This window comes from Manis pentadactyla, chromosome 12, assembly GCF_030020395.1.
Source record: "Manis pentadactyla isolate mManPen7 chromosome 12, mManPen7.hap1, whole genome shotgun sequence".
Classification (NCBI taxonomy): Eukaryota; Metazoa; Chordata; class Mammalia; order Pholidota; family Manidae; genus Manis; species Manis pentadactyla.
Genome location: NC_080030.1, coordinates 5,847,419 through 5,873,223, shown reverse-complemented (window position 1 = coordinate 5,873,223; position 25,805 = coordinate 5,847,419). Strand labels below are relative to the sequence as shown.

At 50.3% G+C, this 25,805-nt stretch overlaps 1 protein-coding gene across 1 annotated transcript; it reads left to right on the top strand.

Moving 5' to 3' along the window:
* Positions 1-1,258: 1,258 nt before the first annotated feature.
* CHAF1A (chromatin assembly factor 1 subunit A) lies at positions 1,259-24,605 on the top strand. Its single transcript, XM_036883789.2, has 15 exons — positions 1,259-1,569; positions 4,106-4,156; positions 4,955-5,826; positions 10,683-10,739; positions 12,487-12,716; positions 12,833-12,893; positions 13,256-13,324; positions 15,629-15,855; positions 16,356-16,524; positions 16,699-16,779; positions 17,228-17,320; positions 18,439-18,691; positions 19,195-19,685; positions 23,117-23,231; positions 24,155-24,605. Exons 1-15 carry the CDS (start codon positions 1,518-1,520, stop codon positions 24,238-24,240), a joined length of 2,907 nt encoding a protein of 968 aa, XP_036739684.2. The 5' UTR covers positions 1,259-1,517; the 3' UTR covers positions 24,241-24,605.
* Positions 24,606-25,805: the final 1,200 nt, after the last annotated feature.

The window sequence follows — 25,805 nt, the reverse complement described above, 5'->3', positions numbered from 1 at the left end:
AGAGTTAAATTAAGTGCTTGCAACTTCAGTGCTGAAATCTCTGACAGATTTGGCTGATTTTCTGAAGCAGAAGATTGTTGGAAGCTTCCAAATGCCTCAAAAGAAGGTATTTGTTGTAGCTCTGGATAAAATGAGAGTTCCTGTGGCCAGGATTCTCACCTGGCGGTGGCTGACTAGCTCACTTACACACCTGTGGGCAATACATGGCTGTTGACTCTATAAAAAGAGCTCCGCCCAGTGCTCTGGGTGAGACATGGTGGCACAGCTGCAAGGCTGCAGGAGAACGGAGCAGAGGACAGAGGCCTAGAGGACGGCTGTGCGGGACAACTGTGCAGAGAGGCCCAGAGAGGCCCAGAGAGGCCCAGAGGCAGAGACCGGCTTGCTGCGTGCAGACTTGCTCTGAGTGAACGGGATTTTAGTGACTGACCTGCCACCTGTGAGAATAAAGTTGGGTATAACCCTTTCACCCCGAGAACGTTTTGCTGTCAATTTCTTTGGTCGCATTGAATCCATAGCAAACTTGCCTGGGGCTGAAACCCATTGACAAGACAGACATATTTATTGAGTACCTCCTAAGGTATTAGTTACTGATAGGTCCTGGGGATACAGTGATTAATGATTCCTGCCCTCGTGTAGCTAGTGATCAAAACAAATAAATTCATTAAGCAAATAAGGCTCATAAACAAATAGAAGCTATAATTGCTTCAAGAAAAGTAACAGCCTTGTAGAAACTTCATCTTGTTGGGTGTAGGGGGGAAAGATTTCTCTGAGGTGTCGATCTAAGATATGAAAGTAAAATAGAAATTAGCCAGGAAAAGAGCTGCGGAGAGTCTTCTAGGCGAGGAAATAGCATATGCAAAAATCCTGAGGATTAAACCAGAAACACCCATTTCACTCCCTCTTAATATATTTATTGCGCATCAAATGCTACTGAAGTGCTGCCAAGAGTTTATTTTATTCTTCTTGTTCACACAAAAAGTAATTCATAATTTAATTCCTGTCTCTATTTTCAGCCAATGTGCAACTAAGATAAACTCAAAACTTTAGTCATCTCAATCAGTTTCAGCTTGTCACCCGTGGCCCTATGTAAAACATTTCATCGTGACATCAGTCTGGCCCTTCCCTCCTCCTACCTAGGCCACGCGCTCAGCCAATCACAGTGTCAAGCTCTCAGCCTGACACCTCTCTTGCCCAATTGCAGGGTACCTCCTCCCAGCCAGCGACAGGTCGCCGAGGGAAAGCCCGCCTCCGCAGGAATATCAATAGGGGAGCCATGGGAGGAATGGAAGCCTCGGCTCTCGCGAGGATGCTCCCGACGCTGCCCTCTTCGAGGGCTGTCACGTGGTGCCACCTCGCCCAATCGGCGCGCGGCCTGCGGGGGTCGCCGTGGTTCCCGCCAAATACGAGCGCGGCGGCCGCGGCAGGAGCCGCGCGGGCGGGAGGGGGAGCAGCAGCGGCCGCCTGAGCGGAGCCCGCGCCTCCGCCGCCTGAGGGGAGCTCGAGCCGCGGCCGGGACGATGCTGGAGGAGCCGGAGTGCGGGGCGCCGGACGCCAGGGGAGCAGCCACAGGTCGGTTCGGGCTCGCGCGGTGGGGAAGGGGGGCCGCGGTGTGCGGCCTGTGCGGGCTGAGACGGAGGTTGAGGGCGGAAGGGCCTCCGGCGACGGCCCCGGGCCCGCTGTCGGCCCGTGGGGCTGCTACAGTCTAAAGAAGGGCTTTGCTACGTTAAGGGGCGCCCTCCTTGACGTTATTGTTGCGGCCGCGACCGTTTGTTTCCGGCGCTTTTGCGTCAGTTTGTCCTTCCAGGGCTCTGCGCGGTGATGGGTCAGTGTGGCCAGGAAGGGAGACTGAGGCCCAGGGAGGCGAGTGGTCTGGCTTTGCAGGTTGGCCGAGTATGTTTGTGGCCCCTGAGCAAGTTGGACCCTGCAGCGGCCCGCTGGCCGGGTGGAGAAACTGAGGCCCGGGGTCACACGGGCTCGGGGGCCAGAAACGCTGCGTCTGCGGGTCGGGGCAAGCCCAGGTGAGAGGCCTGGATGGTGGGCATCGTCAGGGCGCCAGGGCTCCCGAGTTCTTGATCCTGCCGTGTACCCAGCGTGAAGACCCGTCTTTCTCCGCCGCCCCCCTCAACCCGGTATCTTGGGAGGGAGCTTTCCAGCACCCGGCAGGCCCCCTAAAACTAGTAGTGAGCCCAGAAAGACCACACTGCCCGTCTCTCCTACTTTTTGACCCCCCATTTTTTCCCCCCAGCACTGGGCACAACGCTTGGCACATAGTTGGTGCCCAAAAGATGTGTTAGTTGAACGAGTTAAGGGTTAGCAGAGACATAAATTAGTCCAATCCGGGGTTTCTCGACCACATCATTATTGAAATTTGGGGCCATCCTGTGCACTACAGGATGGCTAGCAGCATCCCTGGCCCCTCTACCCAGTAGATCTCAGTAGCAACCTCTCCTCCCCAGTTGTAACCAAAAACATATCCAGGCGTTGCCAAAAGGCCCCTGGTGGGTGGGCAGAATCGCCCTCTTGTTGAGAACCACTACTCTAATTTTTTCCAGACTTGGGGATTTCATAGACATAAAATTCATATAAATAAAGTTGGGACTGATGGTCGTGGACAATCACTTGGCTCAGTAAGGACGTTTAATGTAAAAGTACTACTTGCTATGACCATGCTATCATAAAAGGAAAGAGTGTTTTAATGCCAAATAAAATGAGGAAGAATGTAATCTCAGATCAAAGAGCAATGGTAGCTTTATGCACGAGTGTGTGTGCCTTTGAACAGGCTGGATCCCGTGATGGGTCCTTTTTTATGTCTACCTGAAGTTGCTTCTGGGCCAGTTCACTTCTGTTCTGCTTCCATCAAAGTTGGTAACTCAGGTCCACCCCAGTAAATCTTGTGGCTGTCCAAAAAATAAATTTGAGTAAATATGTATTCATATTTTCTGAAGAGTATGTATCCTTCAGTTGAAGTGGTTGAAAATCCTTATTTTTGGTAACGGAAATCTTGAGAATAATATTGTCCTGAAATAGGTAGAAAGGAAATGTGAGTCCTAGGGTTGCCTTTCTTATATTCCAAGCTTGGTGGGGGGAAGTGAGGACAATTTCCTTTACAGATAGCTGGATTTTTAGAGAGCCAGCATCTGCTTTTAAGAAATACTCTTATGTATCTTTTGCAAAACATATGTAGGTTGCCCAAAATAGATTTTTTCAAGCCAGATCTCCTTGCAGGTGTCAGCTTCTAAACCTGTTCTAGCCATTTAAAGATACTTATCCAAAGACTTGGTTCTATTTATAGTCATTTCCACATCAACTTTGTTATTATTAGATGCTTTTCTTGAGATTTTTTTCATGCAGGAAAACATTCTCCCTTATCATTTCTTGACAGCACTTCAACCACAGTCTTGCAAGCTCAAAATACATTAAGTGGTATTACCTTCAAACACTCTATTTCAAAACAAAGTAGATTACTCTTTTCTGATTTTACAGATTTGGTGACAAGGAGGGGCTTGGACTGCAGGAGGGCATTTTGAGGTCCTGTTAAGTGGTGAAATTGGTAGTGCAGTGTTTCCTATCACCTCTACTTTTGCTCACCCCCTCCTTTTCATTGTCCCTGTTACCTTACTCATTGATTTCCCACTATGTGCCAGTCCCTGGGCCAGGTGCTCCAGGTACAGTGTGGAACAAGCTGCCCCACTTTAATAGAGCTAGTGTTCTGTTGCAGGGGAACATCATAAACAACGTTTTTTCACAGCATTAAGTGCCACAGGAAAATAAAACAAGATATGACAGTGTTGAAGGCAGAATTCTCAACTTGCTGTCATTTGGGGCCATGTGATTATCTGTCATGGAGGCTATCCTGTGCCCTGTATATTTTTCAGTATCCCTGTCCTCTGCCCACTAGATGTGATTAGTACCACCCTCTCACCCACAGCTTCCGTCATGACAACCAGAAATGTCCCTAGACATTGCCAAAGGGTCGGGAGGTAGAGGCACCAAAATCTGCCCCCACTGGACAGCCACTTTGGATGTAATAGAATGCTGATAGTGTATTTGTTACTTCATTATTTCCAACATTTAATAATTTATCCTTTGATGCTTTTATTCACAGCCATGGATTGCAAAGACAGACCAGCTTTTCCAGTCAAGAAGTTAATACAAGGTACCTTTCTGGGAAGGAATTAAATATTTGTTCCTAGCTTATATCCTTCTTTGTCCCCTCCATCATATTTTTAATTTCCTTTGAGCAGAGACCATCTGTTGGGGGCCTCAGCAGAAGCATCAGGAGTCTAGAGGGGAGAAAAGCACCTTACAATTGGGAGCTGTTTAAAATAAAACCTGTTTTATTGCACTATGGTTTCTCTAGGGTCCCAGGAGCAAATCCAGAGGTCATGGCTTTTATCAGAGGGTTTCTCTACTTCAGCACGGTTGACATAATTTTTCATCATAGGGGCCTGTCCTGCTTATTGTAGAGAGTTTAGCAACATCTCTGGCTCCAAATTGTGACAGCCATTAATGTCCCCAGACATTGCCATGTGTCCCTAGTTGAACCGCTGTTTACAAGAAGATAAATGTCCTCAAATCCTTTTCTGTTACAAAGGATAGTGCATTTACCCTTAGACCAGATTTGTGGCGGGATTGTATAAAAAGTCTGGTTTTTAAAACTGGGTATCTGGTTCCATAAGCAGTTTGCCTCTTATGGCAATAGATAACAAGTTTGGTATCGGGAATCATGTCAAGGGCAACAACCTCCTGAAGTTAAAGGATTGGGCAAGCCATAGATGCCCCCCTCGCCCCCGCCTCGCCAGGGGCATGATTGTTTCATAAGCTGATAAAGTATGAGACCCCCCAACCCAAGCCCAGCAAGGGTGAAAATTTTCAACCTTGGATATTAAAGTGTCAGTTGACTATCACCCTTCTCACTTTCACTGTAAAGATGGCCTCTTTCTCTCCATTTCAGCTCGTCTGCCCTTCAAGCGCCTGAATCTTGTCCCAAAGGAGAAAGGCGAGGACGGGTCAGATGACATGAGAAGCTCTCAGAGTGCTCCCGCCCAAGGTCAAGTGCCCAACCTAGAAACCTCTTTGGACAACTTGGAGAACAACTGTCATATGGTCTCTGACATAGATTTTAGGCAAAAACTTGTCAATGGGAAGGGTCCCTTAGATAACTTTTTAATAAATAGAATCAAAACCAATATTGGCCAGACCACAGTCATCGTTGATTTGACAGAAGACTTGAGTGACGAACCAGATGGCACCATGGCCCACAGTAAACTCAGTGCTACAGCCCCTTGCCCTGGGGAGGCTATAAATGGGGTCAGAGAAGAAGCTGGAGATGAGAGGAGGCTGCCGAAAGCTGGTCAAAAGGATGAGCTGTCGTTTCCTGAAGAGACCCTTTCAGACATCCCATGTGAAACCAGGGAGGAGGGTGCTGCTGGCTCAGGGGTCTCAGAGAGGAGTGCGGACGCACAGAAAGCCTTGCCCCTAAGCTGCCCTGAGCTCACGGGTGGTCTGAGAATGTGCTCCAAGAAGGACCAGGATGGCTGGAATGAAGCTGGGGGTATCCTGTTCAGAGGGAAGGTACCCGTGGTGGTCTTGCAGGATATCCTGGCTGTGAAACATCCCCAGGCCAAGTCTCCTCTGACCACACCTCCTAGCCAGGGCGTACCCTTCAAGAGCGAGGTGCTGGAGTCTGGTGCTGAAGAAGACTCTGTCCTTAGCCAGTCATCCCTGAGCTCTTCCTCTCCCACCAGTTCACCTGAGGGGCAGTCTGCCTGTGACAGGAAGCATGGCGGCCCCAGTCCCTTCCCCACCCCGACACCTACCCACAGAGTGAGTATCTCCCCTGAATACGACTGCGCCCATTCTGCTCCTGGGATTCGGCTGCTTGTCTTTCGCCTGGGGATACCTTGTCTCCCAGGCAACTAGTGGCCGAGCCAGTGGGGCCATGAACGAGGTATTGTGACTTCTGGTGCTGAATTCTTTCCAGTATCAAAACCATTAGGATTTTTAAGTTTTTTATTCAGTCGTGCATACGTAGTGATGTACTAGGGGCTCACTTAGTCATCAGTGTGTCAAGTGTCCTGTGCATTGCCCTAGTTGCTATGGTCTTCATTGTTCACGCCTAATTAATCGTGCTGATCATTGTAGCTATTTTTGTGAATAATGGATGTGAGCAGCAGCTGTAACCCCTCCCGTCAATCACTAGCTGTCTCCATGCCTTCCTGTTCCCAACACAGACTCCCACTGTTGTTGGTGGTAAAGAGTCAGTCAGCATTGGCGAAGAGACCCCAAGACAGCAGGGTCAGCTCCTTAGGGTCAACTCTCATCAGCAGGGCCACCCATCCTAAAAACCTGGCACCATTTTTAAGGACCACAGAAGGGTGACTTGAATTGTCTGTTGCTGATCAATATGGTGACAGATGTCTCTGTTCTCACCTGTCCCTTAAGTTAGGTCTTGTGGGGAAAACTGATAAAGTCAGCCAGGAATCCCAAAGTATGCTTAACGGTTTTGTTTTTTTCTGGTTTTGTTGCACTTTTGTTTGTTCACATGAGGGTTTTTTTTTATTACGTAAGATCGGATCCTGGGGTGGGTCATGCAATCTCTACTTGCTTAATTGGACCATAAGCCTCTAACTTTGATCACTTTCTTCAATTTAATCTGTAAGGGATTAGTAATTTTTCTAGTTGATTCTATTTCTTATCTCTCACCTAAGGAGTGTAGGAGAAAGGAAAAAATGACTTCCTCTTTAGGTCCACAAAATAACAATCTAGAGTTGAACGACCTTTTTTTCTTGTAATTTTCAAAATGTAGCAGATGGATATACATTTTTAATCTTATCACTTGCGCCATTACTAAGACTCTCAGAACCAGAGTTTGAGTCTCTCTTGCTGCCAGCCCTCTTGTCCGGACCCTCTGACTGCTGGACATTCTTCCAGACTGCTGCTTGTGCTTTACAGAACTGCTTTGTCACGCGAGGCGTTATAGCCAGTTAGCACAGAGAACAAGACAAGGACGTGTTTCCATCCTTAATAGCTTCATTTTTTAAATTTGTTTCTATGTGCATAGCCAGGCCTGGGAAGTGGGAAATCCCATAGTTGGACAGGGTCACGAAACAATTCTACTCCTGTCTGCTGGCCCAGGCGGCCCTGCAGCAGCTGCACATGCGAACCAGGTGTGCCCAGGCTGGGAAATCTTGCATCTGAGATGCTAGGTCCTACCCTGAACACAGGCTCAAGAGTTTTGAAATGTTCTACAAAGCAGTGTTACCCCACAGCTTGGCAAACAAATTGCAGTGCCCTCGGTGGAGGTTCAGACCCACCCCCAGAGCCTGTGGCAGAAAAATGCCCTTGCCTTTCACAGGTGGGCATCTGTTAAATGCAGATCCTGCTGTCCCTTCCCAAGCCTTCCTGACGCAGCCTGCTGAGAGAACTTCCTTTGTTTTGTTCAAAGTACTTCCAGAGAGCTAGAGAATCTCGCTTTGAAAACCAAAACTTCAGGACACTTACTTTAGATAATCCAGTTTTTTTTTTAACTAGCCAAAGAGTTGCTATATAACATGAGAGCTTTTTGCCCTTTGGGATAGAGGCGTTTCTCAGGCTTACTTGCAGTTTGGCCTACTTTATTGATGATTCAGGATTATTATTCCGTAAATGGTAATTTTGATACAGTTGTGTTACTGGAATCTTTGCCTTGCCTCTGCACAAATGAGCCCAGATCACTGGAACTTTTCCCGGTATAATTTAAATTATACAAATGTTAAATTCTTCATGTTTAAAAAATGTAAGTGAAACCTTACAGCCCTCTTTCGCCCCCACTCTTTCCCTGGAGGCTGCTGTTGTTACTATCTTACCATTATGTAGCCAATGTGTGAGAATACTTTAGGAATATGCAGTTTCTATATATGAGCCTGATACAGTAAATATGTTTCTTTTTCACTCCAAGATGCCTTAGATATTTTTTTACGTTGGGATGGGATGATCTATGTATACTTTTTAGCTGTTACTTTGTATGGCAATTTACAGGGTCATTCTCATTGATGGGTTATTTCTCGTCTCTAGTTCTTGGCCTTGACAGATTAGTTGTAATGAGCTTCTACATGTCTCTGGGCTGTTAAGTAGAATTTGGGCCCACAGGAATGCACGTATTAGTTTCTACTTGCTTGAGCTCCAGAAGGCCCCCTTTTGGGTTGTGTCTTTGCCCTTCTATCGTCTGTCCCCAGAGGCTAGGATTTTAGGTGCTTTTGCTGTGAGCCGCCTGTCTCTACCTCATTGGCTGCTGTTTATCTGCTCTGGGCTTAGAAATCATATCTCTTTGTGTATCAAGTGGCTCTTAGAGGAGCCTCCCGAGTAAAGTGCAGCAATTTTCATGCACAGATGGAGTTAAATCAGCCTTGACGACATTGGATAGCTGATGTGTGTTTTCACCTTCTTTCTGGGATCCTGGGTCTTTGGCAGCTAAGTTCTGGATAGGCAAAATGTATGGCCTATATTTTGAGAAAGTGATATAAACACTTGGTCCAAATGTCAAGAAGGTAACATATCAGACCAATACAAACAAAAGAGGTACTGGTTTCAGATGAAATCATAATTGCTCTGGCTGCTGGCTATCATTAAGCTGGCTCTTGGTGGACATGTCAGTCCTGGGCCCACAGCAAAGGCGAGCTTTGTAAAAGGTACTGATTCTGTGACTGAAATAACAAGTATGGGCAAGACTCAATAAATACTGTGTTTTTCCCCCCAAATGCTTTCATAGAGGACTCTGACAATCACACTTGTTCCTAGAATCTTGAACACAAAGGACAATGACACAGAGATACAGCAACCTGTAAATTCTGCTGTTAAATCCTTTATTGTGTGGTGAAGTCCACAGGCTTGGCAGGCAAAGTGGACTCTGGAGAGTCCTCCTCTTAAGCACCTGGTGAGACCTCTTTGTAACTGGTATTTCTAGGGTTGCAAGCTCAGTAGAGATGGGACCACGCACTCCAGTGCAGTCTCAGTGGTGTTTGAGCTCCTGCCAAACACATGGCCTTCGTTTAACTGTGCTTGGTCCTTTCCTCAGGGAAGGCTTAGTCCAGAAAGAACTCGGCGCCTCTGAGTAAGAAGGAGGTCTTCTTGAATGTATTAACGTGTAAGCTTTACTCTGTAAGAGGTCTTAGACTTTCCCAGATAGAGAGGCCATTGTTGCACAGTTTTGTTGATGTGTCAGACCATCCCAAGAGAAATGGGCCTTTGGTTTTCCAACGTGACTACAGTCCGATCTTCTGGCTGCCTCTCCAGATGTAAATGAGCCGGGGGAGCTACTTCTTTCTGCCCTGCTCTCCCCCCATTGCTCTTCCATCTAACAGTTTGGTTATCAGGATCCCACTCTGGAGACAGCTTGGGCCAGTGTTCCTCTTCCTACCTGGAGCCATTTATTCAGCATGGTGAGTCCACCATGCATCTTGGTAAGTCCTTGTAGCTGTGCTCTGTTTGAAGGAGGACAACAGAATATTGTACTTTAGAACAGGGGTTCCAGACCAAATTGCAACCTCTGGCAAGCTGACCTTTTTATCCATGTGTTCACTCTGCATCCTAGAAAGCAGAGCTGCATGAGGCAGAGAGTACAAATTTGTGGCCCATGGGAATCTAGACCATAGAAGTGCTTTATTTGATGTGCACACTGTTAATTTTTGCACGCTACCGGAAGGGGCAGCGGTGCCGAGTCACGTACCAGTAAGGGGTCTGTCCCTTCTAGGCAGGGCTCAGCCTCTCTAGTTGGCTCCCAGTCCTATGACTCTGCCTGTCGTCTGCCTGACACCAAGGCCAGCTGGCCACTGCTTTCATTTTCAAGCTTGCATTGTTTATCTTGTGCTTGACCCTCTTCATTCTTTTTTTTTTGAAGGACATCATGTTTACTAGGCTCTCCCCTTCACCAAGTCCCCCCCACATACCCCTTCACAGTCACTGTCTGTCAGAGTAGTAAGATGCTGTAAAATCACTACTTGTCTTCTCTGTGTTGCACAGCCCTCCCCGTGCCCCCACACACTATTCATGCTAATTGTAATGTACCCTTTCTTTTTCCCCGCTCTTATCCCTCCCTTCCCACCCATCCTCCCCAGTCCCTTTCCCTTTGGTAACTGTTAGTCCATTCTTGGGTTCTGTGATTCTGCTGCTGTTTTGTTCCTTCAGTTTTCCTTTGTTCTTATACTCCACATATGAGTGAAATCATTTGGTACTTGTCTTTCTCTGCCTGGCTTATTTCACTGAGCATAACACCCTCTAGCTCCATCCATGTTGTTGCAAATGGTAGGATCTGTTTTTTTCTTATAGCTGAGTAATATTCCATTGTGTATATGTACCACATCTTCTTTATCCATTCATCTACTGATGGACATTTAGGTTGCTTCCATATCTTGGCTATTGTAAATAGTGCAGCGATAAACATGACCCTCTTCATTCTTGTTTTCTATCTTGCCGGGCTCCTCTTTCATTCCAAGATGCACACATGTGCATGTTCAATGTCACTAAGACATTTTAGTGGAAACCCAACACCTGGAAAGGTTTTCATTTTCTTTGTTTCGTCAAGAACTTTTTAATGATGTGGGTCCCTTTTCCCTCCTTTCCTTCATTCCCCAAGGACTGTGAGATTGAACGTGTGAGCATCATTGAAGCCAGCCACGTTTAAAGACGGATGTCTTTTGTTTCAGATAACTAAGAAATTGGTCAAAGGTTCTGCAGAGAAGAGCAAGCTGAGACTGCAAAAAGTAAGACATTTTCCCTGACAGAGAACATTAGCCTCTAGCTATGATTTTTGCATTAAGTTGTGAGCAAAGCCCTTTGCACTTCTTTGGCCCAGTTTTTAACCTTTCCCCTTCTTGTCCAACCATCATTTTGGTCCTAGATTCATTTTACATAACTGGGCCTCATGGCTTGTGGATGGCATCATTTTTAGCTTTGCTACATCATGAGGTTTTTTGCACGTAGCCTTTTCTAAGCTTTCTTAGTGTTAGGTCCCTCTCTTCATAGTTGGGTGTCTGTTGTAGTTTAAAGTTGCCTTCCAAAGATCCCAGTCCCTTTCCCAGGCTCCAGCAGATAGATTTAAGTTCCCTTCCATTCCAAGTGCTGTGATGTCTTGGTGGCCCCTGCGCTGCATGGGAGGTTCTTGTTTAGTGTTTCCTGCCGAGTCTTTGATTCTGCCTTGTGGGGGCCACTGAATTTTACACCAGCCACGCAGGGACTTCCTTCTTACTGGGCAGCTCACAGAAGGGGTGCTGCTGCAGGAGGCTGTGTGTCCACCATCTCCTCCTATGCTGTCCGTCTTAAGGCTGTGTTCGATTTTGGGGGGTCAAATTTTGATGGCTTTTTTTAGGGTTTATGTCATTATTCATTGGAACTTCAGAGATGGGCACACATGGCAGGAGCAAAGGTGGGAAGGGAGGGACTCAAGTATGTGCTGTGATTTCCAGAACCCTTCTGTCTTATTGTGGCTTTTGTCAAAGCGACCATGTTTTATCAGGGCCGAGGGGAGGGTGTTCTCTAGAGATGAGGGCATGGTCGCCCTGACGGAAAGCTAAGCTGTCAGACATCGGGAAGCCCATCTCTGATGATGATAATCCTTGAAAATTATTCCGTGCTGTGTTGGAAGATAACCACCCTTTTGTCCAGCAAGTGGACTTGTTTAATAGGAATTGAGGATTATATAATAACTCAGGGCCCCAGGCCATGTACCAATTCTTTAAAATGAGGAACCAGTTTAATAAAGTGAGATGTTCCTACCTCAAAGACTAAGAGACAAGCTGTTGTCTCCCGCTGATAATGAAACGGCATTAGCATAGTAATGGAGATCACTCTTCATCCTTTTCTTCACATCTGCTTTTTCCAGACTCTGAGAAAAATTTAATCTTTAAAAATTTTTTAAGATCAAAAAATACTTTTTTTTTTTAGTTTTAATTTCATCCCCACTGTTTTAAGGCTTACTTAGCAGGATCCCTGCCTTTGTCTCATCCCAGTCTTTCATTGCAAAATAACTAAAATAAGCCCTGCAGTTTATTTATTTATTTATTCGTTATGGTTTTGTGGGAATGGGAAGGAAAACGCTTTTGTTTCCAAAGCAGGAACACAAAACCCATAGGGTGTTTTTGTGTCTTTGTTTTACCACAGCTTTCTGACTACATAAATGCAGTTCAGACCTGACCCTGGTACAACTGCATCAGCAGCTCAGTGGTCCTCACCTCATCTTTTTTAATTAACTAGAAAATAAAGTATGCCCCACATTTGCAGAATCTTATTTAGACTTGCCCATGAGATCCTGTGACAGATGGGTGACTCCCATCAGAGTCCTCATACCTGAGGACTGAAAAGTCACTTGGTCCAAGGTGTAGGCCATCGGGCTTCTCCCTGAGCTGGTTTCTCATCCTCTCCCTCCTGTTGGAACACAGCTGTCCCAGGCAGCCCCGGGCCCTCGCAGGTGGGCAGCAGGGCATGCACTGTTGACTTGTCTCTTGGCTGCAGGACCAGGAGCGTTTGGGCAAGCAGCTCAAGTTACGAGCAGAGAAGGAAGAGAAGGAGAAGCTGAGAGAGGAGGCCAAACGGGCTAAGGAAGAAGCCAGAAAAAAGAAGGAGGAGGAGAAAGAGCTGAAGGAGAGGGAGAGGAGGGAGAAGCGGGAGAAGGACGAGAAGGAGAAGGCGGAGAAGCAGCGGCTCAAGGAGGAGAGGCGCAAGGAGCGGCAGGAGGCTCTGGAGTGAGTGCCGCCCCGTCCGCCCCAGGGCCCTTCCCTCCGCCGCCCCGGCCCCAGCTGAGGAAGCGCTCCTCTGGGGCACAGCCCTGTTGGCTGATGCTGAATATGATGTCTCGCAGGGCAAAGCTGGAGGAGAAGAGAAAAAAGGAAGAGGAGAAACGGTTGAGGGAAGAAGAGAAGGTACACTGTGCCTCGGACGGCCACACCCTGGTCTTTCTGAGCAGCAGGGTTTGCTGCCTTCCTGCTGCCCAGTGCCCCCTAGGTCACAGGGAGCCCAGAGGCCCCATGGGGACTGACGGAATGTAGATTTCTCCTGGTGGCTTTTCTTGTGCGGACCTGGCCCCTTCTGCCCACAAGAGCAACTCTGACGTTTTGAGATTGATAGGGAACCAGCTTTGGGCTGGTGGGTCTGGACAGCAAACCAAAATAATGCTTTCAACCTAAAAATTCATGGGGTTCAGTTCTAGGGGCTTTTGCCTGTTTTCAAACAGATGCTCTTTCTCTTCATTTCCCTGTCCTCCTCCTCTTCTCTTAAATTGCAGCGCATTAAAGCAGAGAAGGCTGAAATCACGAGGTTCTTCCAGAAACCAAAGACTCCACAGGCCCCCAAGGTAAGCAGCTGGTTTCCTTTGGCTTTGCTCTTTGTCTTTGCCAGGCTCTTCCTTTTGAAAAAGAACAGGATGTCTTCTCACCAGCTAGCCTTCCTTTCATCAAGAGGGGCCTAAGAGTCCAGAGGTTCGATATTTTGCCACTTGCTCTATGTCCTTGAAAAGGCGAAAAGTGGCACATTAGCTAAAACTGCCAAGGGTTTAGAGGTTGCTGTGTGTTCGGAGCTGTGTGGGAAAGTGTCAGAGAAGGAGACCCAGTCTTTACCCTCGGGGAATTTATGCTCCAGATTGGAGGTGAGGTGGAACATAAGACAACATTGTAGAGTTCAGCTGGGAATTCTGTTTCCCCATCGGCATCCAGTCACCTTCGGAGCCAGCCTCCACTGGTGGAGACCCCAGACTGCCTTCCCACTCCCACCATGCACCACAGGTGACCCATCTCCTTGGATGCAACTGCGTTCTTCTAGACTTTCTGTGCCTTCACATCCCTTCATACGTTTGCGTTTACATACACATTAAGTCTGGTTTATTGTGCACAACTTCATTCACTTGGCCGCATCTTGGGTATCTGCCCTGTTGGCATGTGTGGACCCACTTGGCTCTTTCTCTTGGCTGTGGAACATTTCATAGTGTGGATGGTGTCACAGCTTATGTGTCCATTCCCCTGCTGATCCCCCAGAGAGGTGTAGCACCTGTCTCCAGCGTACCTTTCTGCCCCTTGCCTTCCTTTAGGATGGCTGCCTAGAGGTGGGCTTGCTGCTAGGTCCAAGGATATACAATTGGCCGAGTTGTATTAGTCCCTGTGCACGTGCCCTCCCAGTGGGAAATGCGTGTGTCCATTCCCAGCAGACCCCTGCCCACTCCCAGCACTGGCTGTGGTGTGTTTTCTTCTAGCGTTGCCAAGATGATGGGTTAAAACATTGATGCCCTCGTTTTCCTTGATTCGTAGTACATTTTGGACATCTTATGTGTTTGCCATTTTATTTCTTCTATGACTTTCCAGTTCCTATTTTTTACCTGTTTTTCTACAGCATCAGCTGCTTTTTCTGTTTCCTGATTGCTAGGAGTTAGTTATGTAGCCGGGGTTTTCGTTCCTGGTGATATGCACTACAGATACTCTCTTAAGTCTGTTACTTGCCTTTTAACTTGTTTATGGTGTCTTTCATGGTACAGAAAGTTATTTTAACGTCAACATTTGTATCTTACGGCAATTGGCCTTTCATTGGAAAACCTTGTGTATCCTATGGTTGTAGATACATCCTCATTCTTTTTTTCCAGTTCTTTTTTCTGAGCTTATGTTTTATACTCTATTTTTAGTCCCTTAGCTTAGTTGGTGCTTGTGGCACAGGGCATGGTCCTAACTTTTCCCCATGTGGATACCTGATGTTTCCAGCACCCGTTCATTAGTGAGGAGAACAGTCTGTTGGTTCTTAGCCTCAGCTGCACATTGGAATTGCCAGGGAGCTTTAATAAATAATGCAGCCTGGCTCCCATCCCAGAGAATCCCACAGGCCAGGCCTGCTTTGGGCATTGGGGTGTTTAAAAGTACCCCGGGCGACCCCATTGTACAGCCATGATGAGGGATGCCAGCCTCAGCAGAGATGAAAGGCCAGCTTTCTCACGCTGTACTTGATAGATGTAGACTCTCCTCCTACCTGCCTGTGTCGTCCTTGTGTGCGGCCAGTTTTGGGAGCCACCGACACAGACATTAAAGATGTCGAAGGAACTCTGAGAACTAGGAGGATATCACAACTCCTAGAACTTATAGTGGATGATTCTTAGGAAGTGGGCTCTGCATTTCAGGTTCATATCAGCTTTCAGTCGTAAGCCACCTAATATCATGTGTGGCTCTGGGTAAGTGGGTCATTCTCCCTGGGCTAGGTTTCCTCAGCTGTTATCTCAGGTCTTACTGCCTTTTTTTTTTCTCTCCTAAAAAAGATCTGGGTTTATTAAGGTATAATTTGCAGTAAAATGCACCCTTTTTAGGAATACCATTCAATGAGTTTTCATAATGGATGGGGCCCCACAGCCACCCTGTAATCAAGATCTAGAGTATTTCCATTACTCTAAACTGCTCCCTTGCAGTCAGGCCCCTCCTCCCACCCCCAGCCCTTGACACCTACTGGTGCAATCTCTGGCCCTGTAGTTCTGCCTTTTCCAGAAACCTGCGTAAAGGGTGTCACACAGCCTGTAGCCTTTGGCCTGCCTCCCCTGACTGCCAGCCTGCATGAGCCTGAAGAGCAGCATGCTGTGTACGCAGTGGCCTGCTGCTGGGCGGTTTGCCATTGTCTCTCTGTTCCCCTCTAGACCCTGGCCGGCTCCTGTGGGAAGTTTGCCCCCTTTGAGATTAAGGAGCACATGGTTCTCGCCCCTCGGTGTCGGACCACCTTTGACCAAGACCTCTGTGATAAGTTGGACCAGCTCCTACAGCGGCAGAGCGGTGAATTCTCCTTCCTGAAAGAACTGAAAGGCCGGCAGCCCATCAGGTCCGGCCCCACCGTGGTTTCCAACCGAAACACGGACATTTTTAATAGGTCAGTCCCCAGGGAGACTATCCTTTGCCCCTTGGGGGGCCTGGGCAGTGCCCCCAGTTCTGGCCTGTGACTGGTCAGCTCCCCACCGGGCCTCTGGCCCTGGACCTGAGTGCTTCATCAGATCTCTGTCCTGTGGCTTCCCACGAGCCTCCGAGGTCTCACGTGCACTGGCCTTGCAGGAAGCCACTGCTTTGGTGGGCAGACTGCCTGTCCCAGCTTCCTGGTCTTCTAAGAGGGATCTTCTGTGTTGACCTCCCTGGGAGGACGTGCCCTGCTCTTGCTGACCTATCTCCACAGCCCCACGTCTTAAATGCTGTTTCTCTCTCCTCCTCGCTTTGTGTTCCTCGAGTAAATGTTCCTTTGCTATCTCTGGGGGCAGCTGCTGCTTAATGGTCACCATCCTTGTGGGATGTTTGCAGCCGGCTTCTCTGGACAGACTGGGTGGAGAGCAAACACATGGTGGAGGAGGTGCGGGACCAGGCGTGGGCTTTTCTCCTCAGTGACGTGGTGATTGTGGAGAGCAGCCAAGCAGATGGCATTCCAGAGAGGAGGAAGCTCGGCAGGATGAAGCTCCTGCAGTTTTCCGAGAACCACCGGCCAGCATACTGGGGAACGTGGAATAAGAAGACCGCAGTCATCCATCCGAGGGCCCCCTGGGCCCAAGACAGGGTGAGCGTGTGGGCAGACGTGCCGGCGCTCCAGGCATGCCTACCTTTCCGAGTTTCCTTCCTGCTTTGCCCCTCCTCATGCTGGTCCCTTGGATTCCGTGAGTATTCTAGCTTTTCTGCTCCACCTTTTCCTTCCAACCATGAAAGACAATGTGCCGCATGTTTCTTTCCCCAGAAGCTGCTTGACTACGAGGTGGACAGTGATGAGGAGTGGGAAGAGGAAGAGCCGGGAGAGTCGCTGTCCCACAGCGAAGGGGTGAGCGCCTACCCACAGGGACAGGAGGCCGCACAGGCCTGAAGCTGATGCACTCTCAGCAGCTTTTACTTGGTCTTCGGGTTGTCTGAAAGTTTCAACCAGTGTTTAACATCTGCATTTCTACCTTCTCTTGGAAAACCATACCTGACGACCCTTACCTGCATGGCAGTGGCACCCAGCAGCAGCCCTCCCACCTAGATGGGGCCTGCCTGCTCCCTGGTCCACTGTGGCCCCCACCGCTCCCTCTGTCCTACATTCCCCCCATTTTCCCCTCCATAACACAACCAGGTCAGTGAATGGGACTCCTGCCAGTCCTCACTGTGTCTGGAGCAGCAACACCCAGCACAGTAGATGGCTGTTTCCTCCTTACATACCTGCAGATTGTCATTTTAAATGAAGCTCATGTCTGTCCCCACATGATATGAACATACCTTTCTTTCTCTTGGAGGATGATGAAGATGACATGGGGGAGGATGAAGATGAGGACGATGGCTTTTTTGTGCCCCATGGGTACCTGTCTGAAGACGAGGGAGTAACTGAGGTGAGGGGGCAGCGGGGAGGTGACTGGCTTGGAGAAGAGCCCCCCAGGGATGGGAGCCTGGGGGCTGCTGGCCTGGGCAGTAAGGTGGGTCCCAGCCCACTCACAGTCGGTTCCATGTGCACTTTGCTCTTCAGCAGCCATGAGGGCAACCCTGGCACACTGCCATGTGTGGGGACGCTGGAACCTGAACTTGACTCTTACCAGGAAGGGTGGTAGCATTTGCAGAGGTGTAAAGTTCCCTGTGAGGGGAGCAGTGTAAGGGTTCTGATCAGAGAGCGTGGCTATGGTTTAGGGGTCAGGACACAGACCTTATGGTGGGCTGTTTTTTATTTCTTGTTTTTACACTTTCTCTAAGTGAAGTATAAGTAACATAAAACATACAGGTTTTAATAATTAAGTGTGCTGAGCTTTAACAATTGACTAACATGGAAACCACAACCTGAAATAAAATCTAGAACTTCTCTACTTTCTAGAAGGTTCCCCCACAACCCTTGGAGTTAACCGCCCCCCCTTGCCCCCAGCTTGCTAATTCTACCAGAGGGTGGAGCCTTTTTTAGAGCTTGGATGGCCTGCTGGGTGGGGAAACCAGTGAGAAGTGTGGCCTGGCATGGGGAATCGACACTGTCTCTCCAAGTCGTACTTGAAGGGCATGTGCCCTTCATGGTTTCCAGCCAGTGAAGCAGTCGTGTCCCATTTGCGCCTGCAGATACCTGCCCCAGAGAGTAGTGTTGGGTCCAACGTGGCAGAGGCCTAGCCCTGTGGTGATTGCCCTTGGTGGTTTGACAGCTTTGGGATCACATATTAACCAGAAAATCCCAAGTGGGATTAACAAGTTCTTCCCAGGGAGGGTCTAACAGTACCTGTAAGTCAGCAGTCCTGGCTGGACAGGGAGGCATGTCTCACGGCAAGAGGATGGAAATGCATTGGCCGGCTCATGGCCTGTGGTGTCTGAGGGGCAGCCAGGGCACAGTGGGGATCTGGGAAGGTGCTGTCTCTGCTCTCATCCAACTCTGCCAGGAGCTGTGGCCCCAGCACCATGCCCTCTGCTTTTGCTGTCCCAGAGACAAGGGTGGAGGGTGCAGAGCCCTTCAGTAAACGTCTGCTCTCTCCCCTGCAAGGAGGGCGTCGACCCAGAGAACCACAAGGTTCGCCAGAAACTCAAGGCCCAAGAGTGGGATGAGATTTTAGCCAAGGGGAAGAGGTTCCATGTGCTCCAGCCTGTGAAGATTGGCTGCATCTGGGCAGCCGACAAGGACGCCGGTGCCGACCTGAAGGTGCTGCAGCAGTTCACAGCATGTCTGCTGGAGACGGCACCCCTCGAGGAGGAGCAGGCGCCCAAGGCCTCCCAGAGAGAGAAGAGGGACCAGCAGAGTGAGTGCCGGGGCAGGGACACAAGGGGTCAGGCTCCTAGCTGCTCCATGGCCCAGGGAGATGCCTTAGGTAATGGGACTGAAAATTTACAAGTTCTTTCAACAAGGCACAAAAGCTGCAGCTTGCTGGCCACATCTATTCCTTCTCTGACACAAGAGCAGCCCGACGCAGTGACTTTAGCCTGACTCACCGATAGGGACACAGCCACAGTGCCTGGCCTGAGGTCCCATGCTTCCCTAATCCTTGCTTTTCCCAGCCAGAGGGACCAGTGACTTGGAATGAGAGCACGATGACCATTACTAAGGAGAAACAGATGCATAAAGTGACCGTTTATCTGCCTCTTAAGGTGTGGGCCTCACACGACCTAGGAGCTAGCTTCTATGTCTTGAGTCCACCCTTAAGCGGCCCTTCTGATGCTGACCAGGCCTCTTGACCTCAGGGACAGCTTGGGGGGCCATCTCTCCCATGTCTTACCCTTGCCTTTGTCCCCCTCTCCCCGCCAGTCTTAGCCCAGCTGCTCCCGCTGCTGCACGGCAATGTGAACGGAAGCAAAGTGATCATCCGCGAGTTCCAGGAGTGCTGTCGCCAAGGGCTGCTCGGCAAGGACGCTGGCAGCCCCGAGAGCTGCTCTGCCAGCCCCCCAAGCCCCGGCTGCTCCCGCCCACAGACGCCCACCACCAGCGAGGACACTGCTGTCCCCTCCAAGTCCAGGCTCAAGCGGCTCATTTCCGAGAACTCAGTTTACGAGAAGAGGCCCGACTTCCGGATGTGCTGGTACGTCCACCCGCAGGTGCTGAAGAGCTTTGACCAGGAGCAGCTGCCTGTGCCATGCCAGTGGAGCTATGTCACGATGGTGCCCTCAGCCACCAGGGAGGACAGTGCCAGCGTCCCCAACCCGGGGCCCAGCCAGGGCACGCCCATCTCGCTGAAGAGAAAGTCGGCGGGCAGCATGTGCATCACCCAGTTCATGAAGAAGCGTCGGCATGATGGACAGGTGAGTGTGGCGGGCTGGAGGGCAGGGCTCTGGGGGGACTCATGGGGCGCTAGTTCCTTACTGAGAAAGCTTATTTTTTAGAGTAGTTTCAGATTCACACCAAAACTAAGGTCAGAGACTTGTCCAAACCTGAGGAGAAGGAACAGAGGTCCCCTACCGCCCTGTCACTACACACGTCAGCACCCCATGCCTTCCTTACAGTCCCTGAGCCCACACTGACACATCATCTGGAGGCCAGAGTTAATGTCAGGGTCACATATGGGCTATACATCGTGTGGCTTTGGCAGACGTATGAGGATGCGTGTCTGACATTAGTGTCACACAGAGTACTTACACTGCCCTAAAACCCCAAGTACTGCACCACTCCATCCTTCCCTCACACCCTGGCACTGCCCATCTGCTCATAGCCTCTGTGGTTCTGCCTTTCCCAGCACTTCTTGTGGTCAGAGTCGTACAGTATTGAGCCTTTTCCTTTTAGATTGGCTTTTCTCACTTGGTGATACATATTTAAGGTTCCTCCATGTCTTTTCATAACCCAGTAGCTCATTTCTTTTTAGCACTAAATAATGTCCCATGCAGTGGCTTTGTATATTTTACTGTGTTTTTTTGTTTGTGCATTTATTTAAGTCACCAAGCACTTATTCTGCACCAGAGACCCTGCTAGGCCTTGTAGATGCAGGGACGGACAAAGACACCTTCTAATGGGAGATGCATGGGGGTGTCTGTCACATGAGTAGCTGCTCAGAGAGGAAGTGCATGGAGCCTCAGGGACGTGTGACAGGGTAGGGCCTCCTGAGAAACTCCGAAATCCATGTGCTCGAGGGGCAGGGCCCCAGCCATTATAGCCTTTGTTGATGTCTGATGTGTGCATCTTTTTCCATGTTGGAATATGAATGAGTTTCTTTTCTTTCTACTCACTCTTACTGGAAATGTTCAGTGGTGTGAGTGTTCAGTTCTCCTCCTAGGCAGGTATCTCTTGGAGTTCCAAATTTTGAGAGACTCAATTCTGCACAGAGGATGAGATGGAGGTATGGCGGGAGCCAGGTCTCCTGCTCATGTCCAGGGTCCTCTTCCAAAGGGTGATGTTGCTCAGAGAGCTATACGCTGAAGGCTGGTGACGAGACAGGAGGAGAGCTGTGTGTGCACCCTGCTTCCCCCCAGCACCCACCCCTGCATCTCTGACAGGAGTTACAGTGCACCTTAGGGACTCAAGTGGCTGTCAGGGTGAGGAGGCAGGAGACACTGCTCCCAGCTTCCTGCAGGCAGACGAGGCCTTTGATACATTGTAAACCTCAAATTGTCACAGCAGGAGAGACCAGCAGAGCAGTCTGATGCTGTCACACAGACTTCCTGTCACCTCCCAGAGGCCATCCCTGTGAGGCTGTGAGCACAGCCCTCCTGGCATGGGGGTGGCCTCCACCCTGCAGCCTCCCTCAGGGCACCCGCGCCCGCTGTGTGTTTGTCCAGGGTGAGTGTGGAGTCCCGCACAGGCTGTGTGAGGGGCCCAGCAGCATTCCCAAGCCCTTCCCTCATGGCAGTTGCCCTCATTCATGTGCATGTTTCTCCACATGGAAAAATAGCGGTTTTAGCCCATTACATATTTCCTAACATGCCAGACATCTTGCTGGGCGCTTGCTGTGAGTCCCTACATTTCATCTGTGGAGATCCGCAGTATCTTACTGAGTCGCCAGGAGAGAGCGCGCTCCCAGTTAACCTATGGTGCCCCCTCCCAGCTGACAGATGGATGCATGAGCAAGCTTGTCCCTGGGAACTGGAGAAAGCACACACGTGTGGGTGGTATGGCTGCTGCTCCCATTCACAAGCGGGTACCTTATAGAGACTCAGCCAGCATGGGGGACTCACTGAAGGCCCCACAGCAAGTGAGCTGCACCTCAGCCCAGCCCAGGGCCTAGCTCCTGCACCCAGGAGTCTAAAACTTATGGGCGTGCTAGCCTGGTGATCCTGATGACTAGGTCTGAGGGAACCCTGGAGTCTGCATCTGAAAGTCCCTCCTCAGGGCATGCCCTGTGTAGGGCCCAGGACCACAGCATGGCTAATACAACGGCCCGTCTTGGGAAGGAAAGCCCTGAGCATCTGGCTTTGGCAGATGTTCTGGGAGCAGTTCTGTGGGTAGTTGGTCTCCGGGACACCAGTTGTGCCACTCAAGTGTTTGTGTGGCCCCAGGGTGACTACACACTTCAGAACTTGGTTTTCATTTTAAATGGGGAGAGGCCTCTTAATTGCCCTTTGCGCCAAAAATCTATGGTCAAAATATTAGTAGAAGAGCAACAGGTGCCAGCCTTACAGCTTTACAGTTGCTGCCCAGTGTTGGCACGTTCTCCCCTCTGACTCTGCACGCACCACCTGCAGTAGCGACAACAGAAGGACTTTCCCATCACCACAAGCTGCTGACAGCCCCCAGTGCAGTGGGACACAGGGTGTGTCCAAAATGCTGTCTTTTGAACGCTTTACAGCCTGTCACCTGCCTGGAGGGTCATGGACGCTTCCTCCAAAGACTTGTGGATCCAGAAAAAATCTTCATTTACACTTTTCATTTCCCACTTGGAGGGCCTGGTGAATGGGGCCGGCCATGCAGAAATCCACCTGTTCCTTTTGCTTAGCAGACGCAGACAAACACCTCCAACAGCAAAGTCCCAAGCTGGACCTTCTGCTCTTCCTAGACAGGGAGTCTGGGCATGGAGGTCACACACAGGGAACCAGTAAGCCCAGCCAGGCCGGGGAGCAGTCTGCAAATCAGACACCAACCTGTTGACTGTTCAGATAAGCTTGTGGCAGCCGCCTCTGCTGGTCCTTTGTTCATTCAGAGTGAGCAAGCATGGATGGTTGATGTTTAAGATCGGGCCTACTACCCCACGTCCTAATGTTGTGTCTGGGGGAAGCCAGTGAGCTTGGCTCGGGACCCTCCTGGAAGTTCTGCCACCCTACCCCGCCCCTCCCGACCCCTGATGGGCGGGTGCTATCCCCATTGGTGAAGCTGGTCTAAGCAAAAATTAAGTGAAAGAAGCCAGGTGCCAGGCAGAAGGAACCAAGCTGATGGCGGACGAGGAAATACTGGCTGGCTGAATTCTCAGCCATTCATATCAAATAATAAATCCAGAGAAAATGTGCACTGTATTAATTTCTCTTTCAAACCAAACCAGAAACCTAGAATCCTTAATTCACAATCAATCCACATTTTTGTGATAAGGTAAATAATGGTGGTGGTTTTCAGAGATCCAGATTCAATTAGTTCATTTGAGAGAACCCCCAAGGCTTCCTTTTGTCCCAGGCTGTCCCCAAATTTGTTGCAGAAATGGGCAGAGTTAACGGGTACGGGGACCTGTGGTGGGAGGTGTCCCCCCCCAGTCTTTCTTGCAGCGCCTGCACCCTGCCTGCCACTGACGATGGCCTGTGCACCCTTGTCTGTTCAGGTCGGAGCTGGGGACCTGGATGGCTTCCAGGCAGACACAGAGGAGGAGGAGGATGACGAGGAGGAGGACGAGGAGGAGGGCGGCTGTGTGGTCGCGGACATCTCGGATGTTGGGGGTGAGAAGGGTCCCAAACCCTCCTCTTTTCATTCAAATTGACAGGAAAGGGAAGAGCACATCTGTCACTCCCATGCTCGCTTTTTGTTTTGGAAATAAGGGGTATGAATTACTCCCTGAAAGGCGCTGGCCAGGCTGGTCTAACAGTGGGCTTGGGTCTTGGAGGACCCGACCTGGTCTGAAAGCTGCATTTGGAAAACCCAAGAACCGCAGGTGGGGGTTGCCACCCCGGTGGGGTGGGTGGGCATGGGGGACACCCAGTCAGCGACAGAGCTGGCCTGGCAAACCTTGGTGGTATGATTTCCAGCAAGCCATGTATACTTGGGGCTCCAGTTTCCTGTCTGCCATGGGGTCTTCTCCTTCACTGGAGGGTCAAGTGTCAAACTTACTGAGAAGTGCCACCGAAAGCACACATATGCAAAAGGAACACGGCCAACAGCTTAGTGGGGAGCAGGGACTGCCCTGCAGATTCTGTGGTCTGGCCGTGCCCTCTGTCCTGGGCACCATGCATTCACCAGGAAAGCTCAGGTGCACGTCAGGACTGGCGTGCAGTAGCCATGACAACAACAGTGACAACGGGCTGGCAGCTGGGAGCTCACTCAGGGCTGTGTGTGGTGAGGGGACTTGCTGGTTGATGTCAGGGCAGAGACTGCAGTGGGGCAGGGAGCCGAATGGATTTCTGGGGGAGAGCGTCCTGGGCAGAGAGGCTCGGGAGTACCAGGGCACAGGGTAGGTGGTGAAGGAGGCCAGATGTCGTACTTCCTCTGAGTTCATGGAGGGCGGTGGCTGCGTGCAGCTGTCTAGTAGTGGGGACAGGAGTGGGGGACCAGTGACTCCAGCCCCTACCTGGTCTGGGGGCTGTGTATGTGCTGCTCTTCTAAGGTGGGGGCAGCCAGCTAAAGCCTCTGCCCTTTTGCCTTGCAGGGGTCCTGACCCCATGTGGCACCACTTCTGGAGCTGGCAGGTCCTTGGGACAGGATGCCACAGGAAGCTCACTCAGCCCCTGCTGAGTGCTGCCCCACCAGCCAGTGTATGTATGTAGAATGCTTAGGGTATCCTCAGACGCCTCAGATACTTGAAAGTCCTATGGTTCCTGTGTAAAGAGCACTTTGTTCTGCCTCATGGACCTCCCCGGGGGTCTGGAAAGGTTTATATAGGATGCTTGATTAGTTCTTTTTGATATTTGTAAAAATTTCCCCAGAAGCAGCATATTAATCTGCCCTTTAATAAAGCATTATTGCAATGTGAGGACCTGCAAGGGGATGGCCAGGTGGGGCCATGCAGACCCCTGAGCAGGCATGTGATGAACTCCATGTAAATGAATTGGAGACCCCCAGCACGGTGGGATGTATATAAACTTGTCCTCCAACCCTGACCTGGTGTGTCCATTGCCTTTGCAGACTCTGTTTCTGTCCTTTGGTCAGAGCCCTGCACTCTGTGCTGTGGGCTGTCCCCATGGCTTTCGTATAAAGCTTTACACCCGGCAAAAGTGCCGCCTCTTCTCTTGGAAATCCTCAGCCTGCCCTGGCCTAGTTCAAGGCGAGGGCCTCCCAGCAGGTGTGTGTGCGGTCTACCTCCTGCTCAGGGAGGCAAGTAGGGTGTGTTCCTGGCCTCCAAATGGACTTCCGAGTCAGGCCGCTCCTCAGGAGTGTTCAAAGTGAGCCAGGTGGAGACAGCAGCAGGCTCCCATGCCCTAGTCTCTGAGCCCATTTAAGGCCTAGGGGAGTGGAGATTTTGGCAGAGTCCTCGGACTCCACTGGCCTGGACTCGTGGCCTCCCTCCTCCTGGCCACTGTGTCAAAGAGCCAACTGGTGTGTCAGCGTGCAGGACAGCTGGGTGTTGACCCAATATGGCTGAGATGGGGAGGCCCTTTCCTGATCCGGGGTGCTTGCCAATCCTGCCAATACCCAGACCCTCCTTTAGGAGCCCCATTCCGGCCCCTGCTTGGGCAGAACTCACAAACACCCCAGTCGCTGGGTGAGCGTGCAGCCTGGCCCAGCCAGGACTTCCTGCTGGAGGTGGGGTGCAGCTGTCTGAGTACAGATGTGTACTACACCTGTGGACATGACCACCTGGACCAGAGCCACCTTACACATGCACTGTCACCTTTGAAAATCCGGTGACTCCAAGTTGTAGTCAGGACCAGAGTAACGGGCCTGTGCTGGGTCATCAAGGTGAGACAGCAGAGGACAGGCCCAGGTCCTGCCCCAGGTGGGAACAGCTGCTGGTGACCCAGGTGTGAGACAGGCACATGCAGGAGCTACTTGCTGGTTGCGGGGGTTACAAGGGATTTCTCTTACAATCTCATTTGGGGCATCAAAGCCTCCAGTCTGTCCACCACCCAGTGGAAGCAGAGGACCAGCTCCCATAGTCCCCTGCAGGGGAGGGTCTGGAGGGACTGCAGCCAGGGGTCCACCTGGGGATGGGAAGGGGATCATCTAGGTGGGTGGTCTTGGGCCCAGGCATCTCCCTGCCAGGTGTGACCAGGGCCGAATGCCTTGGATGGTACAGGCCAGTTTCCCTCTTCCTTTCCTGTGGTTGCTTTAACAAATCACCTCAGACTTGTTCTTACAGT